Here is a 15,310-nt window from a genome sequence, read left to right as displayed (position 1 = left end):
AGCCTCGCGCTGCCTGGACTGGGGTGCAGAGACTTGACACGAGATCACGTGCCTCTTTCGTTCATCACCTACAAACGGGGTCATTGGGCGGTGAGAGGTCTTCCGTTAAAGTCGAGAGAAATGTACACCTCATGGATGCCCGAGGTGAACTCACTCCTAGCCTGTACGCTGACGTGAGGCCCTGCGCCAACAAAATTGTGGCGGGTAAGGCGCTGAGCGATGTACCCAATTAAACCAGATACAGTCCCCCACCTGCAGAATACAGCACCTTACATCCATAGCTCTGGGCTTCGGGTGGGGCATACCTGAGAGTTTTGTGTCTGTTTTTAGCACCCGATGGAAACCATTCGATTGAAGCGGTATAAAAAAGTAGTTTTGACCGCCTGGAAGACATCCCGTTGCTTTCAAGCTAAGCTGAGCTCAGCTCGGCTTGTTGGATGAAAGTGCAGTGGCTGGTTTGCATAAATAAGGTACCTTAGGTCCCTTAAATAGTAGACAATGCACGGCAGACCCTTGCAGTAGGTACCAGTAAGCACTGCTACCCCATTTAGGTACCCCTCGTATGCTGAGGTGCCCTCCAGAAGGTCCCCCGCCAGGTCGTCACTGCGGAGGCCTCGATTTGTTTCAAAAGGGACTCTCGAGCTCCATCTTTCTCGTTTCCTCCCGCCTGCGTCTTGTCTTCTCTGGTCTTTCGTTCTTTCACCTCATAAACTACACCATTAATTCTGCTCGCAAAGCAACTGTAGAATGTCTGACGACAAGTTCCTCGCCGCCTCGGCAAAGCACCCTATTGTGCCTAACCATGTCTACAAATATGGCACTGCGGGGTTCCGTATGAAGGCCGATCTTCTTGATGGTGTTTCGTTCCGTGTCGGTCTCCTGTCTGGTCTTCGAAGCCGTAAGCTCAATGGCCAGGCCATTGGTGTCATGATCACTGCTAGCCACAACCCAGCTGTCGATAATGGTGTCAAAATCGTTGACCCCATGGGCGAGATGCTTGAACAGGAGTGGGAGACATATGCTACCAAGCTCGTTAATTCTCCTTCTGATCAAGAGCTTCTCGACAACTACAAAGCTCTAGCTTCTCAGCTTAAGATTGACCTCTCCTCCCCTGGCCGCGTCGTCTATGGCCGTGACACTCGTCCTTCAGGCCACTCCCTTGTTGCTGCCCTCGCTGATGCTTTCGAGGCTACCAACACAGAGTACACCGACTACAAGATCCTCACCACCCCTCAGCTTCACTACCTGACCCGATGCGTCAACACAGAGGGCACCCCTAAGGCCTATGGCAAGGTTAGCGAGCAGGGTTATTACGAGAAAATGTCCGAGGCTTTTACTCGCGCTCTTCGAGGTCGCAAGCCTCAGGGACAGCTTATCGTGGATTGCGCCAACGGTGTTGGGGGTCCCAAGCTCTCTGAGTTTCTCAAGGTCTTGCCTCAAGGTACCATCGACATCAAGGTTGTTAACGATGATGTCCTCCGGCCCGAGGTTCTGAACCTTGATGTAAGTACACTTCAGATCTTCAGCTGCCAGTCGCATTAGCTAACATTTATTCTCTCAGTCTGGAGCGGACTTCGTCAAGACGAAGCAGCGAGCCCCTCCCAGCCCGAAGCCTGTCCCCGGCGCCCGATGCTGCTCTCTCGATGGTGATGCCGATCGTCTGATTTACTACTGGGTCGATCCTGAGACAGGCTTCTTCATGCTTGATGGCGATCGTATTTCTTCTCTCAATGCCTCTTTTATTGGTGACCTCGTTCGATCTGCCGGTCTTGCTGATGACCTCCGCATTGGCGTTGTTCAGACCGCCTATGCCAACGGTGCCAGCACGAATTATATTGAGAAGCACCTTCAGCTTCCCGTCGTCTTCACTCCTACTGGCGTGAAGCATTTGCACCACGCTGCTTGCCAGTTCGACGTTGGCGTTTACTTCGAGGCTAATGGTCACGGTACTGTCGTCTTCTCTCAGGAGGCCATCCGTGCTTTCCGTGAGACCAAGCCTCAGTCTCCTGCCCAGAAGGATGCTCTCGACACCCTCGCTGCTGTCAGCGATCTCATCAACCAGACCGTCGGCGATGCTATTTCCGATATGCTCATGGTTGAAGTCATTCTCGCCCACAAGGGCTGGACTCTCAAAGATTGGGCCATGACCTACAATGACCTCCCTAACCGTCTTGTTCGCGTTGAAGTCGGCAACAAGGACCTGTTCCAGACCACAGATGCTGAGCGCCGTCTCAGCCACCCTGTGGGTGCCCAGGATGAGATCGACCAGTGTGTTAAGAAGTACACTAGTGCTCGATCCTTTGCTAGAGCCAGTGGTACTGAGAACGCTTGCCGTGTCTATGCGGAGGCTGCTACTCGCTCCGAGGCTGATGAACTCGCTAACAAGGTCGCTCAAATCGTCAAGCAGTTTGGTTCTTAAGTATACCCCGGTTAGGTGAAAATGGAAGCGCATAAAATAACGCGAGGATAAAAGGAGAGACGTACCCAACATAGTACATGTGATGAAGGAAAAGAAGCAAGCAAGGTTTCTCGAAAATGGGTTATGAATCCCAGGTCAGCATTAGCCGCAGGGCAAGAAGCGGGATGCTCAGTCCAATTTAACGATGAATGAAATCTCATTACTTTATCGGTCAATAGATGGTCTTGCTATTGCAGTTTCACATAGTCAATGAGATGATAAAGGGTCAGGACGAAAGGCTAGATATTAAACCAAAAGATCTTTTGACTGGGTAAATCTGGAGTGCTTTTTTGTTTTATCACTCATAACGGGTCGTCAACTCACTACGCCATCCCTCGCGATTAGGTTGTTTTCTCTCTTTTATGTTTGTATCTAGCAGCAATGTTTACCCCGTGTAAGATGCAAGACGCCGTCCCCCTATACACAGATCCCAAGTTCCCGCAAGTGTCTATCTCCTTGCTCCCTGTGTCTCCTTTTAACCCTTGGATGTCTTTTCTTTTTTAACTTCTCGTGTCATCATTAGCAAGAAATCAGCACCGTCTCATGAGAAGCCTTTTAGCACATGCGGTACTCGAGCGCACCCTTGGAGGCACGGTTAGCATCTTCAGTTTCCAACTCGTAGGAGATCTTGATGTCGAGATCACGTCTGTTCTTGGAGTTGGGTCGGACATCAAGGTTGAGAGCAATCTGCTCGCCTTGCTGGACAGTGAGAACATCCTCGAAGTAGAAGACGGTCTGCTTCCAGTGGGTGTACTTGGTATGTGGGCCGGTGGAGAAGCGGATGGGCTTGTGGCAGGCGGTGAAGTCGATATCAAACCACGAGACCAGGGCATGGACGAAGTCATCGCGGGTAACAGAGAGCTTGAAGGGAACATTGAAAGCCAAATCGTCTGTGGTGCACTTGTAAAGATCGAGCGTGAGGACGGCAGTGGGTTCGGTGACAGCGGCCTTGACCTCGACGGTATCAACGAGGGGCTCGGACAGGGCAGTGGCCTTGAGGGGGGTGTAGTCGAAGCCATAAACATCGTTCCAGACTAAGACAATGTTAGCAAGTAGGCTTATGAGCCGGGACTCAAAGCACGGCAGTCACTTACACTCAATCTTGTCCTCCTTGTAATCGCCATCCTCAATACCAGCGAAGAAGATAGTGGCCTTGTCAGGGAAGATCAAGCCATCCTTCTGAAGATAGGTGTCTCGAGCATAAAGAACGGTGTCGAGCATGGACTCATAAAGAAGGAAGTAGCCCATCCACTCTGAGATGATGATATCAACCTTGGGGAAAGGCAACTCGACCTCCTCCATCTTGCCCTGGAGAAGGGTGATCTTGTCGGAAAGACCGTTGACCTTGACGATCTCACGGGCCTTGAAGATGATTGTGGACATGTCCACACCAATAACATGTTTGGCACCAGCCTTGGCGGCGAACCTGTGAATAACTTCGGTCAATTCGAATTCATTTAATGTTTCGTCGGGTCATAGAGAACATCGCATGTGGCAAAGGTGGGAAGTTATATCGTTCCCCAAGCGCGGGGCATAACGAGGGGCTTTTGGAGGGTCTCGTTTCGCACGTACATGGAGAGAATGGCGGTACCACAGCCAACATCAAGAACCACCTTGTCCTTGAAAATGTGCTTGTTTTGCATAATAGCGTTCATGTACGATCGTGTGCGGACCTCATCTTTCTGCAGTTATGGAAACCTGGTCAGCCAGTGCTTGTACAGCAGCGCAAGGACTGTGGGGGAGGGGAGCTACATACCAACATCTCCTCGTGGATACCTATCGTAGAGCAGCAATATGTTAGTGGTATTCTTTCAAATGGTTATGGAGCTTCAGTGATTGTTCGTACCATGGTGATCATAGCTATATCGGCGCAGTTAGTATGCGATGATTCTCTTGTAGAGCTGGGCGAACTGACCTCTTGAAGTAATGCTGCTCGCTATGCTCCATAGAATTCATCTTTTGCTCAGCAATCTCGACATCCATCTTATCGCCGCTCATTTTGAAGAATTATTGAGTGCAACGGAAGTTTCAAACTTTTGAATCCTGTTTTTTTGGTTAATGGGGAGAAGAAGGAGAGGCAAGGGGGAAAAAAAGATTGAGTCGCAAAACGGAGCAATACAGATTTGGCGGGCGAAACGGGGAACCACAGACCAATGCGATTTTGCTAGTTCGGGCAGAAAATAATTTATCGCCGTCACCGCCCGATTTTTAAAAGGCGGCAAAGGGACCCTTTTTTCAACGCCATCTGCCTTTTCGGTTAGCTTGAAAAAGGTACAAGCGTAGATGGGGCGAGAGTCAGGTTGCCTGCCCAGCTCTTCAAGGGACGGTACTGATAAGAATGGCTGAAAACAGTCAGAAGAAAAGTATTAAAAAATCGAGACATAACATCGGATTGATGAAATTTAAGATGTCTTGGCTGAGGCCGGTGGGAGTGCTGTAGAGCTACATACAACCTAGTGTCCTGAAATTTATGTTGTTAAAAGCTGTACTGGTAACCCATGCCTATCTATGAATTGAATGTTTGAATGTCACACCCGTATGCCCTCAGCTTTCCAATCAAGTAGTTACAGCACAGTTCTTGACACCCCAAATAGAAGTAGCCCATATGCATGTGAAAGGATCGAAATTGTTACTTGTAGCAATAGAGTCTCCTTCCTGCTAAAGTACCTTCGAGATCTTGTATTCATCTATCTACGGCCTTGTCAAGGTCTGCCTTAGCAGAGCGTAGCCTATAACTCGAGTGAGTCTTCTTCATCACAACTGGGAATCTTCAGTCGACGATCAACCCGTTTACCAAACCATCTACCATCATGGCCATTTTTTTCGTGCGGTAATCCAATAAACGCCCTGGCGCCAATACATGCATTCGAACTTAGACAAACGAACCCTCTTAAGGTTGTGCGGCGACGCCGTTGAGCACATTACACCAGCAAGACACTGTTGATGCAGCCCTCGTTCTCCGGGTTGTTAGTAACCTGGGCATAGCGACCCCAGACGACCTTTCCACCGGCGGTCACGAGACCAAGTTCGCTGACGTTGACCTCGATAACGGTACCCTTGGTCAAAACACCCAGCTGGGTGTAAAGAGGGTTCTGGGGGTTCTTCTTGACGCTGATGATGGGGAGCTGGACAGTGACACCAAGCTCGGGGTGTGTGACATTGGCCTTCTTATAACGGAGACCCATAGGTCGAATGAAGCGCTCGTGCTTGGGGTTACGTCGAGTGAAGTCGGGTCCGACAAAGGTAGGTTTGGTGACCATACGCTTCCAGGCCTTCTTCTGGATCTTCTTACCGGTCTTGACAACCTTGAACATCTCCTCCTCGCTGATACCTCGTACCTTGGGCAGGGGAACGGCAAACTTGGCCGCCTTCTCAGCTCGCTTATTCTTGATGGCGCTGCTGAGGGCCTTGGCAGTCGAGGGGTTTGTGCGGTCCAGCAGATAAGAGGGCATAGGGGTTGTGGGCTCCTTCTCGTCGGCGGTCTTGACGTTGCGCTCCTCGTGCGCCTTGATGGCCTTCTTCATCTGAATCTTCTCCTTGTGTCGCTTTTGCTGGTACAGCTTGGCTCGGAGACCGCGCAGATTCTGGGCATCCTGAGAAGCCTTGTGGCCCTCACGGGCGGTACGCTTGCGAACTCGTTCCTCATGATCAAGACGGCGACCGTGTAGCTTTCGCCATCTTTCCATATACTCGTTCTGAGGCTTTAAGGGAATCAGTTATTCATTCTGGCAATCGTTCGCTCTTCAATGCATACCATGTTGTCTGTATCGCCCAGGCAGGGACTTTATTATGGCTAGCGGGAAGTTGATGCTGAAATTTCCCTGGCGATAAAAAAAAAGTGGCGGTTTATCGGGGGGCGGCGCTGGTACTGAGACCGTTCTGTCGGCGCTCGGTGGTACGCTTTTCCGGACACATAACACTTGAACTTTTTCGAGATGCACTACAACGACTTCAAGGTCGACAGCCCATTCCCCTCAATTGACCAGCGATAGTGCCCAAGTCCGAAAGGCACTGCGGTCCGCAATGAGCAGGGTACTCTTCCGGTCCATGCTGGAGCTTAGAGCTTCCAGCGCTCGACTCTCGACACCCTCGTCTCTATTGGCAATCCAAGCCCGCGCCTTCACCTCCACAGCTCCCATCGTCGAGCCATTCCCTGAGCGTCACCCAAAGAATGCCACCAATCCCACGGCGAACGAACCTCGACCCCTCGCCTTCAAAGTCAGCCATCCTACGCCACCTCCAAAGCCCATGGAAGACTCAGTCAGGAACCTTCTGCCATTTCTTGCAGCCCAGCCCGACCACTACATCACTGTTCATATCCATGGGTTTCCCTACCTTGTGCGCGAAGGCGATCAAGTTCGTCTACCTTTCCGTATGCCTGGCGTTCAACCTGGAGATGTACTACGACTCAACCGTGCGAGTGTCCTCGGTAGTAGAGACTACACTATGAAAGGCGCTCCCCATATCGATGAGCGGGTTTTTGAGTGCAGGGCTACTGTTGTTGGAACAGAATCTGAACCGCTACGAATCAAAATCAAGAAGAAGAGGAGGCAAAGGAGAATGAGGCAGGCGAAAAGCAAGCATCGATATACTATTCTACGGATTTCGGAGCTGAACATCAACAACTTGGAGGATATCGAATGATTTACGAGATGGCGGAGGGTTGAAAGGAAGATGTTTCGAGGATTTGTTTCAACAAACCTGTTGATGCCAGTGTACAGATAGGAAATGCCTTGAAACAATGTACCATTACCAGCACCAAGCTGGCTGTACTATTATACAGCAAACTTTACAAAGCCGATACAGCGTTTCAAGTTTGTTGCTATTGGATCGCTGAAAGATGCTTTTATTCAGTTAACTCGCTGAAACGCGCAGTTAAAGTCATAGACGCCCCTGGCTTCCGAAAGCCTTGCCATATTATAAAAAAAACCCCTTATGTCTGAAGTACAAAAGTAGGTATGCAGGTATGCAGCGAATGACAAGAATGATACTCCTCAACACCCAGCTATGAATGCTTTCTTTCTAATCCGTTCAAAGTGGTCATAAAACTCATTGATCCAGCGAGCAATAGCGCCTCGACAACTCCAACATTATGCATGATAATTCTTCTGTCACATTCTCCCGGCCATCGCTTTCTTAACACTGGCCCAATAAGCCTGTGGCCAGACGCTCAAGCTTTCGCTCTCTGTTGGCATGCGCTCCCGGCATCTCGTTACCACGCTCTGGATGATTCTAGCAAGCAGCTCCTCGTCAATGGGGAGAGCCTTATCGGTGAGTTCTGCGGGGTATAAGAAGGGGTCGGACTCGTGCAATAGCTCCTCGCAGGTTGGTCGCATATGGTGATCGCGGTTAAGGCAGCGCCTCATAGTGCGGATGAGAGAAGGGGGAACGGACATGCCTCCCATGCCACGTGAAGGAAATTCGATGTCGTGATCCCAGTTAATGATGGCTTGACATCTTGACATCTGGTTGGCGATGTGGCCAAATGGAGGGAGGCCATAAACCATTTGATACAAAATGCAACCCAGAGACCATATGTCGCTGGGCTTGCCCAATTTCATAAGCTTAGGACGGCCTGGAACGCGGCCACCTCGGGGGTTATTTGAGTCCATGAGAGACTCAGGTGACATGTAATTGGGTGTTCCAACCTGTGTCTCGCGGTGCACGTTGACAGTCTCATCAGTTTGAATAGCGTTCGCGATGCCAAAGTCAATGAGCTTGAGCTGACCCTTTACGAGCACAAAATTGGCAGGCTTGAGATCAGAGTGGACAATATCACACTGGTGAACTGCTTGCAAACACTCGAGCATCTCTTTCCAGTAAAATCGTACAAAGACTGGGTCGAACTTGGCAGCCTCGGGGTTATACCGCTTTCTCAAAAAGGTATTGAAGTCGAGTTCTCCAATCTCCATAAGCTGCTCCAAGTCAGTAAATCATCCGCAATGCTGGCTGGTGTGAATTTACCAAAGTGAGAACTTGCTTCTCTGTATTCATCTCACAGTCAAACAGCTTGATAACTCGCTCCACCTCTCCAAGCTTCTTCAAAAGATCAATTTCTCCAAGATAACCCTTAATGGTCGAGTCATCTGCATTCTCAAGAGAAACCCGTTTCAGAGCGAACATCTTGCCATTCTCAGCAGCAACACGGTACACCTTTCCACTGCCACCTCGGCCAAGACAGTCAAGTCGAGTATAGGCTACACCATTCACTCGCAGAATGTTCCTCCTTTGCTTTGCCTGTGTAGTTGTAGCAGCACCCGCAGTAGCAGTGGCAGCCTCGAGGACAGACATCTTGGGTGGTGGCGGTGGAGCCTGGCGAAGGGGAGTATTTCGAGCCATAGAAGCAAGAGGCTTTCGGTCGGGTGAGACTGTTCTTAGGGGAGCAGGGTCGGCGCTCATTGGTCTTTTTGGCATCTTGTCCAGAAGAACTTCCATTGATGGTTTCGTCCTCTTGAGGCTTGCTTGGACATCGTTCTCCTGATCCCGACCGGAGGGGAGTTCTGGGCGAGGTGCGGGGAGTCTGTAATGAATCTCCTCCTCCTGTTCAGGCTTTGGTTCGGACTCGGGAACCTGAACCTCTGGTGTGGGCTCACGAGGTGATGTTTCCCTGGATGCTCTTGCAGAGCCTAGGCGTAGGTCCATGTTGGAAGCATTACGGCGATGGACTGCCCTCGCAGCGGCTTGTCCGCTTACCGGGCTTCCTGAGTTGAAATCTCGAATACCGTCTCCATAGTATGAAGCGGCATGTTGATCCTCTCCGGGCTGGCTCTCAGCTTCCTGGCTAGACAACATCAATTCTCCATCGGCGTTAGGCTCCCCCTCCTCTTCGCTCTGCCTTCGGCGACCGCGTCGGGCTGGTCCGCTCAAGAAGCTACCAGCAACCTTGCTGACACGCTTCACGCGCATTGAACTCTGCAGGTTAATATTATCCTCGGGCCGTGTCCTCGTACTCGTTGAGGGGTATCGAGAGACACTGCCTTGGTGGAAGGGAGGAGGATTTCGCGCGACTGTGGCTGGCTCTTCAGGCTGGTCGTTGTCGTCAATGGCAGATCTATCTAACATGGATCGCTCCATCGACCTCCCTGAAGAAGGGCCAGTGGAACCAACTCGGCTCCTGTTGCTTGGAGAACCAGCATTAATTCGGACTACGCGTCCACCTTGTGCAGGTGTGTTCACTTCCAATTGAGAATCATGCTTAGAATCCTTGGGGTCCTGCTTGGAATCCTGTCTCTCGTCAGAAGACATATCGCGGCTACCAGGGCGGCTGTGAGGTTGAGAACGTTGATTTGATCGGGAGACAGAAGTTGAGCGTCGCTTTGTTGGCTTCATCTGGCTAAGACTCTGGGGTGTGTTGCTTAATCTTACAACCCTCTTTCGTACCGGACTTATTTCTCTGCTTGTAGCTGGTGTCGGGCTCGCTTGTCTTGAGGACCTTGCATCGTGGGCCTGGACGCTTCCGGATCTTCTGTGCCGGCGTGTCTCAGTCGCTGATGATGTGGACGCGTTCAGCGCACTGGTGCGTCGCCGCGTCCGGGGAGGTGAAGGAGCTTGATCTGTTGATGCAGGAGCACCGTCGTTCAGCAACGCCTTGGTGAGAGCGCTCAGCTTCATAGGTACTGGGATCTCATCCTCGGAGCTGTCGTCGTGGAATTGCTGAGGTTTGGGATGGTAGCCCTTCGGGAGAGCAGCATTTGTTGTTCCTTGGAAGTTGTCACTGTGATTCATAAAGGGTCGCGATGGCAATCTCCTCAAAGCTTGCCGCTGGGATGTTCGTCGGACAAGACCATTGCCCATTGGTGTGGGCGAAGCTGTCGCCATATCGATAATGTTTTCCAGGTAAAGCGCGTTCGGGCGTGTGTAGTGATCGAAGCGGTGAGGAATTGGTGATGGCTGGTTTAGCGACGGGATAAAGTATTTGCTACGAGTCGGTTATTATTGCCATTGCTTGCATTGCAAGACGATTTCCAAAACTTGAGACTATCGCGTCTGGGTCACGGAAGAGAGATATGGAAAGCAAGGCGTGTTGTTCGACGAGAAAATATGGTCCAATCAGGGAGCTGTCGGTTGCCGAGCAACGAATCTCTCCTTAGCGTCCAAGTGTAGGGTTGCAATTTTATGCGGCATGACTGCTAGAAACAAGGGGATTTGACTGATGCCCAATCTTCTGAAAATTGCTGAAGGCCACATGGGCATTCTATACGGTTGAAACAGTTGAGACCCCGAGTACATCGTAGTCAATTATATAATCTGTATTCAAGTTGTCCAACGTTATGACAAGTACTCTGGAACGACGTTGAATACGTCCAGGGTGCAGTTATTTGCAGCATTACCAAGTACCAATATGCATGACTTGGAAGAGAAAAGCAGATACAGTCCGGGGATATCAAATTCTAGCAGACTATAAGAGCCATATATCCAAGCTAAGGCGTATCCATCTGGGAGGGTTTAGGGAGTCTTCTTCGGAGACATTTCCTTTGTCAAATATTACAGTTTGGAATTCGAAGTCAAGCTACCCCAGCGAACAAGCAAACATGTCTTTCTCCACAAAGAAACTAGACCCATCAAAGCGGTCATTAAGGACGGGTACTAAACTAGTCTTTTCTGGCCAATCACACATCTGAAACGTCGACGTTACGTCGAGTTGCAAGTGAGCCACATCGTCAAACCAGCTCAAGCTAGCCTGCCTACTGTACATACATACTTGTAGAGTATCTCCCCCTCTCTCATGCAGGTTCGCATTATTCCCAACATCATTCTCTCGCCATTCAAAGGTCGATGCGCTCGCAATGGCAACTCACAGGGGGCGGCCATGGGCGCGGATTTTTTCCTTGACCGTCCTCGTCCTCGCTTTTACGGTAGTTGTCGATGCCTCAACTGGCGACAAGTTGCCAGAATTTAAGGATTGCCTCAAGGTGAGCCAATGCAGCACAAAAGCGACACCAAAAACTAACCACGGCCACAGGTCTGCAATGCTGAAAACTGCTCCCCTGATAGACCGCAAACTCCAATCCGTATATTCACCCGATCCGCACGTCCGAAGACACAGCTAATGTGAACTCCCGACAACAGCTGTTCTACATCGACTCCTATTCTGGACTTGCGCCAGCGAATGCGATTATGCCTGCCAGCATATTGTAACGGGCCAGCGCATGGCCGCGGGCCTCACGGTCGAGCAATTCTACGGGAAGTGGCCCTTCTATCGCTTTCTCGGCATGCAGGAGCCCTTTAGTGTCCTCTTTTCTCTCGGCAATCTCTGGGCGCATTGGGATGGCTTGAAGAAGGTCCAGTCCAGGATACCGAAATCTTACTCACTGCGAATATTTTACGATTGGCTAGCGTATGTCGGCATCTCCTCTTGGGTTTTCAGCTCTATCTTTCATACTCGGGATTTCCGGTTCACTGAGGAGCTTGATTACTTTGCTGCTGGCGCCAATGTCCTGTACGGTCTGTACTACACGGTCGTAAGGGTTTTCAGACTGGACAAACGCACCCCGCGAAGAAGAACCACCCTGCGAGTTTGGTCGCTCGTCTGCGTCTCTCTCTTTCTTGGCCATGTCTCGTACCTCAAGTTTATCCGCTGGGATTATACGTACAACATGACTGCAAACGTGGCAGCAGGCATCGTGCAGAATGTCCTGTGGACCTGGTTTAGTTTCAAGAGATATAGGGAGTCAAGGCGCATGTGGGCTGTCTGGCCCGGTTTCGTGGTCGCTTGGATCATATTTGCCATGAGCATGGAACTGTTTGATTTCCCACCTTGGCTGGGTTGTATTGATGCTCACAGCTTGTGGCACTTCATGACGATTGGTCCGACAATTCTATGGTACAAGTAAGTTTTTCCGGTCTGGTCACTATTCTCAAGCCGCTAACATCAGGAAGCTTTCTAGTCAAAGATGCTCGGGACGATATGGCTGGAAGCCAGAGACTTAAGCTTTAGTAAGATCAGATTCATATCAATATCATGATCCACATTTCATATAATCAATTACATAGTTCATATTATTCATATTTCTGAGTGATATGGAATGTATAATTATCATAATACTTCTTTGTTGCAGACTCTTGTGTGAGAAGTGATTATTGAATAATGCGAGTCGTCTAAAACGGTCCGGCAAGAAAGCATGAACATTAAAACAACCCCCACATTATTCTTCCAACTCCTTGCAAAGAGCGAACCAGCCCAGGTTTCCCACCATGGTCTAGTATTCCACTTTCTCATCGCACGACGCCCAAAACAACACAATGGATACACGTCTTGATTTTCCTTCGACTTTCAAGAGAAACATCGAATCTGTCGCAGTCCTTCCAGATGCTCTGCGTCAACGCAAAAGCAAGGCTGGGTTTTTGTGGCAGATACGTTCTTAACCCAGCTTGAACATCCCCATGACTTGGCTGGGTACCATAACTCTTATGTGCTGAGAAGATCGCGCACTGAAAGCCCTCGGCCTTTCGAGTCACGACGATCGTTGTTCAGCATCAGCAATGCAGCCATGGCCTCTTGATCGAGTTCGCTCTGGGGATTGAGAGCCGGGCTCGTCAACGCTGATCCAGGTGCTGAGGCATCGCTCCGGGCATAATGTGGCGCACCATATATCTGTGGGCCAAATGCTGGAGATGTGCCAGCAGAAACGCTGTAACTATAACGCCGATGGTCGGTTGACACAGAAGAATATGATTGCGCCCTGTTGCGGGAATCCTGAGGTGGGAGAGCAGGAGACACTGATGGGTGGCGAGGGTTACGATCTGACATTGCAGTCATGGCGGGCGACGTGACATCGGAGTCCTCCATCTCGACATCTTCGTCGCCGACTGGGTCTTCTTGAAAAGTCGGGTGAAATTCACGAATAGACGGCAAACGGTCGCGTCCTGTGGGTGTTTGCCGCCCGGACTCGGTCTGGCCATTATCTTCCTCCTGTTGTGCTTTCAACTTGGAGACGCAATCCTCCAGGTATCGAATATACTCGATTGACGCCTGCCATACAGAGCCTTTAGTCAGCTGTGATCCCTACCTATTTTAATGGACAAGATTTAGACACATACCTGTAGGATCGACAACTTATGCATGTCTCCTGTACAAGCCGGGATCATTCCTTTGAGCACAGCAAACTCCTCATTCATCTTACTCCGCCTTCGACGCTCGATCAAACTGTGTGCGGTCTTCCTGGCGATTTTTCGACCTGCTGCGCTTGTAGCACTCGGTTGCTTCTTCTTCGCCTTATCGTCCGCGGCCGCATCTCCTTTTTCTGAGGCTATTGTCTTGGCGTTGGCTGCTGTGGCTGTTTTCGCTGATGCAGAATTCTTGCTGGTCGTCTTCGCCTTATCTTTGCTGCCACCGTTGTCACCATTACCATCCTGCCGGGGCTTCATCTGGATGATTTTGCGTGATCTCGTTGGTGGAGGCGGCAGGGCAAATGAATTGTCCTTTTGGTCTTTCGCAGTAGAAGAACGGCGGCGTGCCTTTACTGCCTCGGCAGGCTGCATTGGATATGTTGCTCCTGGGGATGTTGTGGTGAGTCGGTGCGATTTTGTATCTGTTGGTGAGACCTGAGACGACATGGTTGGCGATATGCGGGAAGCATCATGGATTGCTGGAGGCGGCAATTCAAAAGACAGCTGAAATGAGGAAAGCTGTTGAGTTCCGTCCTTGCCTTTGATATCAGATGAAGAACCAGGTGTGAGAGGAAGGCCTGGTCGAGGCATACTGGAATCGTGGAATCTGAACTCGTCCTCAAAAAGGCAGCGATGATACTTGGTTGCTATTCGCGAATGGTGGCCAATCGAACACGGTGGTCAATGTCAAAGTCAAGAGAGCATTCAAGAGAAGGATAAATAAAGAGAGAGATACAACCACTGTGGCTATCGTGAAGTTTTGAGGAAAAGTGTATATGGGAGTATCAAAGGCAGTCAAGTTCCAGTCTCGTTTGAGAGTCAAGATAAAGGTACGGGCATGGGGGCAAAAGACATTAAATTGGTCACCAAGATCAACCTACGGATACAGTACCATACATGCTCCAACAACAATAGATGAACCAAACGGAACATGCACATGCAGACACGAACACGCAACTCAGCGCACCGTAACGCCGCCTACCTTAGCCAGCGAGTTTCACGTTCAAACCCGCTTCTTCCCTCCAATCCAGCGCAATGAGCAGCAGACTATCTCAGGCTTTGCCCAACTTTATCCTAGAGCAACCAGGTTAAAGGGATGCGATTTCATGGACCAAGCATCATCGAGGAAATGGTCGCGTGCTCTATTTGGCGATGGGCGAATCAGCGTGAGGAATTGATCAACGTGGTCGGCGTAGACTTTTTGGTGGGCAAGGGTCCAGTCTCAGAAGAAGAGGAACGAGGCTTAGGTGGCTGTCCATTCTCGATGAAGAAAGACCTAAAGTTACTTGGGGTCTTTAATGGAGGGCACGAGGGTTGGTAGCGTGCGGCATTGGCACCTTTGTGACATGGAATGAAGGTCAAGGTATCATGATGCTTGTAATAGGTATAAGTCACGGTTTTTTTTTTTGTAGGTGAGTGAGCTCAATTGTATTCACGAACGCCTCTCATCTTTACTATCGAGTGAAAGGGAAATAGTACCGGGAGGTAGGATAAATAGGAGTCCGCACCGACAAATCTACCCCCGAGCTTGGGCCCAGATCGCTCGAGTAATTAGGATCAGAACGTGAGCCCTGCAACAAAAGATGGAGCTTGATGAGATCTCCAAACTCTCCAACCTTTCATCTCCACCTCCACCCTTACTTACATACACGATATCCGTACAATTAATACATTAGGGTACCAGTACTTCAAATTCGGCTCCGCAAGCCATTAAAAAAAAAAGCCCGAGCAGCGAACAAACTC

At 50.1% G+C, this 15,310-nt stretch overlaps 7 protein-coding genes across 7 annotated transcripts; 3 read left to right on the top strand and 4 right to left on the bottom strand.

Moving 5' to 3' along the window:
- Nucleotides 1-747: 747 nt before the first annotated feature.
- On the top strand, nt 748-2,419 carry FTJAE_208 (phosphoacetylglucosamine mutase; the record flags this gene model as incomplete). Its single annotated transcript, XM_037348236.1, has 2 exons — nt 748-1,503; nt 1,562-2,419. The coding sequence occupies 2 exons, from the start codon at nt 748-750 to the stop codon at nt 2,417-2,419; spliced, it is 1,614 nt and encodes a 537-aa protein (XP_037212556.1).
- Nucleotides 2,420-3,013: 594 nt separating this feature from the next.
- FTJAE_207 (arginine n-methyltransferase 1) lies at nt 3,014-4,456 on the bottom strand (the record flags this gene model as incomplete). The annotated part of the gene is made up of 6 exons (XM_037348225.1): nt 3,014-3,492; nt 3,553-3,884; nt 4,031-4,140; nt 4,215-4,234; nt 4,305-4,318; nt 4,374-4,456. The coding sequence occupies 6 exons, from the start codon at nt 4,454-4,456 to the stop codon at nt 3,014-3,016; spliced, it is 1,038 nt and encodes a 345-aa protein (XP_037212555.1).
- A 923-nt stretch (nt 4,457-5,379) lies between these two features.
- Nucleotides 5,380-6,215, bottom strand: FTJAE_206 (NSA2-like protein; the record flags this gene model as incomplete). The annotated part of the gene is made up of 2 exons (XM_037348214.1): nt 5,380-6,159; nt 6,213-6,215. The coding sequence occupies 2 exons, from the start codon at nt 6,213-6,215 to the stop codon at nt 5,380-5,382; spliced, it is 783 nt and encodes a 260-aa protein (XP_037212554.1).
- Nucleotides 6,216-6,481: 266 nt separating this feature from the next.
- On the top strand, nt 6,482-7,102 carry FTJAE_205 (ribosomal 49; the record flags this gene model as incomplete). The annotated part of the gene is made up of 1 exon (XM_037348203.1): nt 6,482-7,102. The coding sequence occupies one exon, from the start codon at nt 6,482-6,484 to the stop codon at nt 7,100-7,102; it is 621 nt and encodes a 206-aa protein (XP_037212553.1).
- Nucleotides 7,103-7,569: 467 nt separating this feature from the next.
- On the bottom strand, nt 7,570-10,276 carry FTJAE_204 (TTK kinase; the record flags this gene model as incomplete). Its single annotated transcript, XM_037348192.1, has 2 exons — nt 7,570-8,373; nt 8,423-10,276. The coding sequence occupies 2 exons, from the start codon at nt 10,274-10,276 to the stop codon at nt 7,570-7,572; spliced, it is 2,658 nt and encodes an 885-aa protein (XP_037212552.1).
- Nucleotides 10,277-11,244: 968 nt separating this feature from the next.
- Nucleotides 11,245-12,395, top strand: FTJAE_203 (PER1-like protein; the record flags this gene model as incomplete). The annotated part of the gene is made up of 4 exons (XM_037348181.1): nt 11,245-11,370; nt 11,421-11,469; nt 11,528-12,287; nt 12,338-12,395. 4 exons carry the CDS (start codon nt 11,245-11,247, stop codon nt 12,393-12,395), a joined length of 993 nt encoding a protein of 330 aa, XP_037212551.1.
- Nucleotides 12,396-12,866: 471 nt separating this feature from the next.
- Nucleotides 12,867-14,158, bottom strand: FTJAE_202 (sterol regulatory element-binding 2; the record flags this gene model as incomplete). Its single annotated transcript, XM_037348171.1, has 2 exons — nt 12,867-13,430; nt 13,499-14,158. 2 exons carry the CDS (start codon nt 14,156-14,158, stop codon nt 12,867-12,869), a joined length of 1,224 nt encoding a protein of 407 aa, XP_037212550.1.
- Between the last annotated feature and the right edge of the window lie 1,152 nt (nt 14,159-15,310).

Source organism: Fusarium tjaetaba (assembly GCF_013396195.1).
Source record: "Fusarium tjaetaba strain NRRL 66243 chromosome Unknown NRRL66243_c0000010, whole genome shotgun sequence".
Taxonomy (NCBI): Eukaryota; Fungi; Ascomycota; class Sordariomycetes; order Hypocreales; family Nectriaceae; genus Fusarium; species Fusarium tjaetaba.
This window is presented reverse-complemented; position numbering and strand designations above follow the sequence as displayed.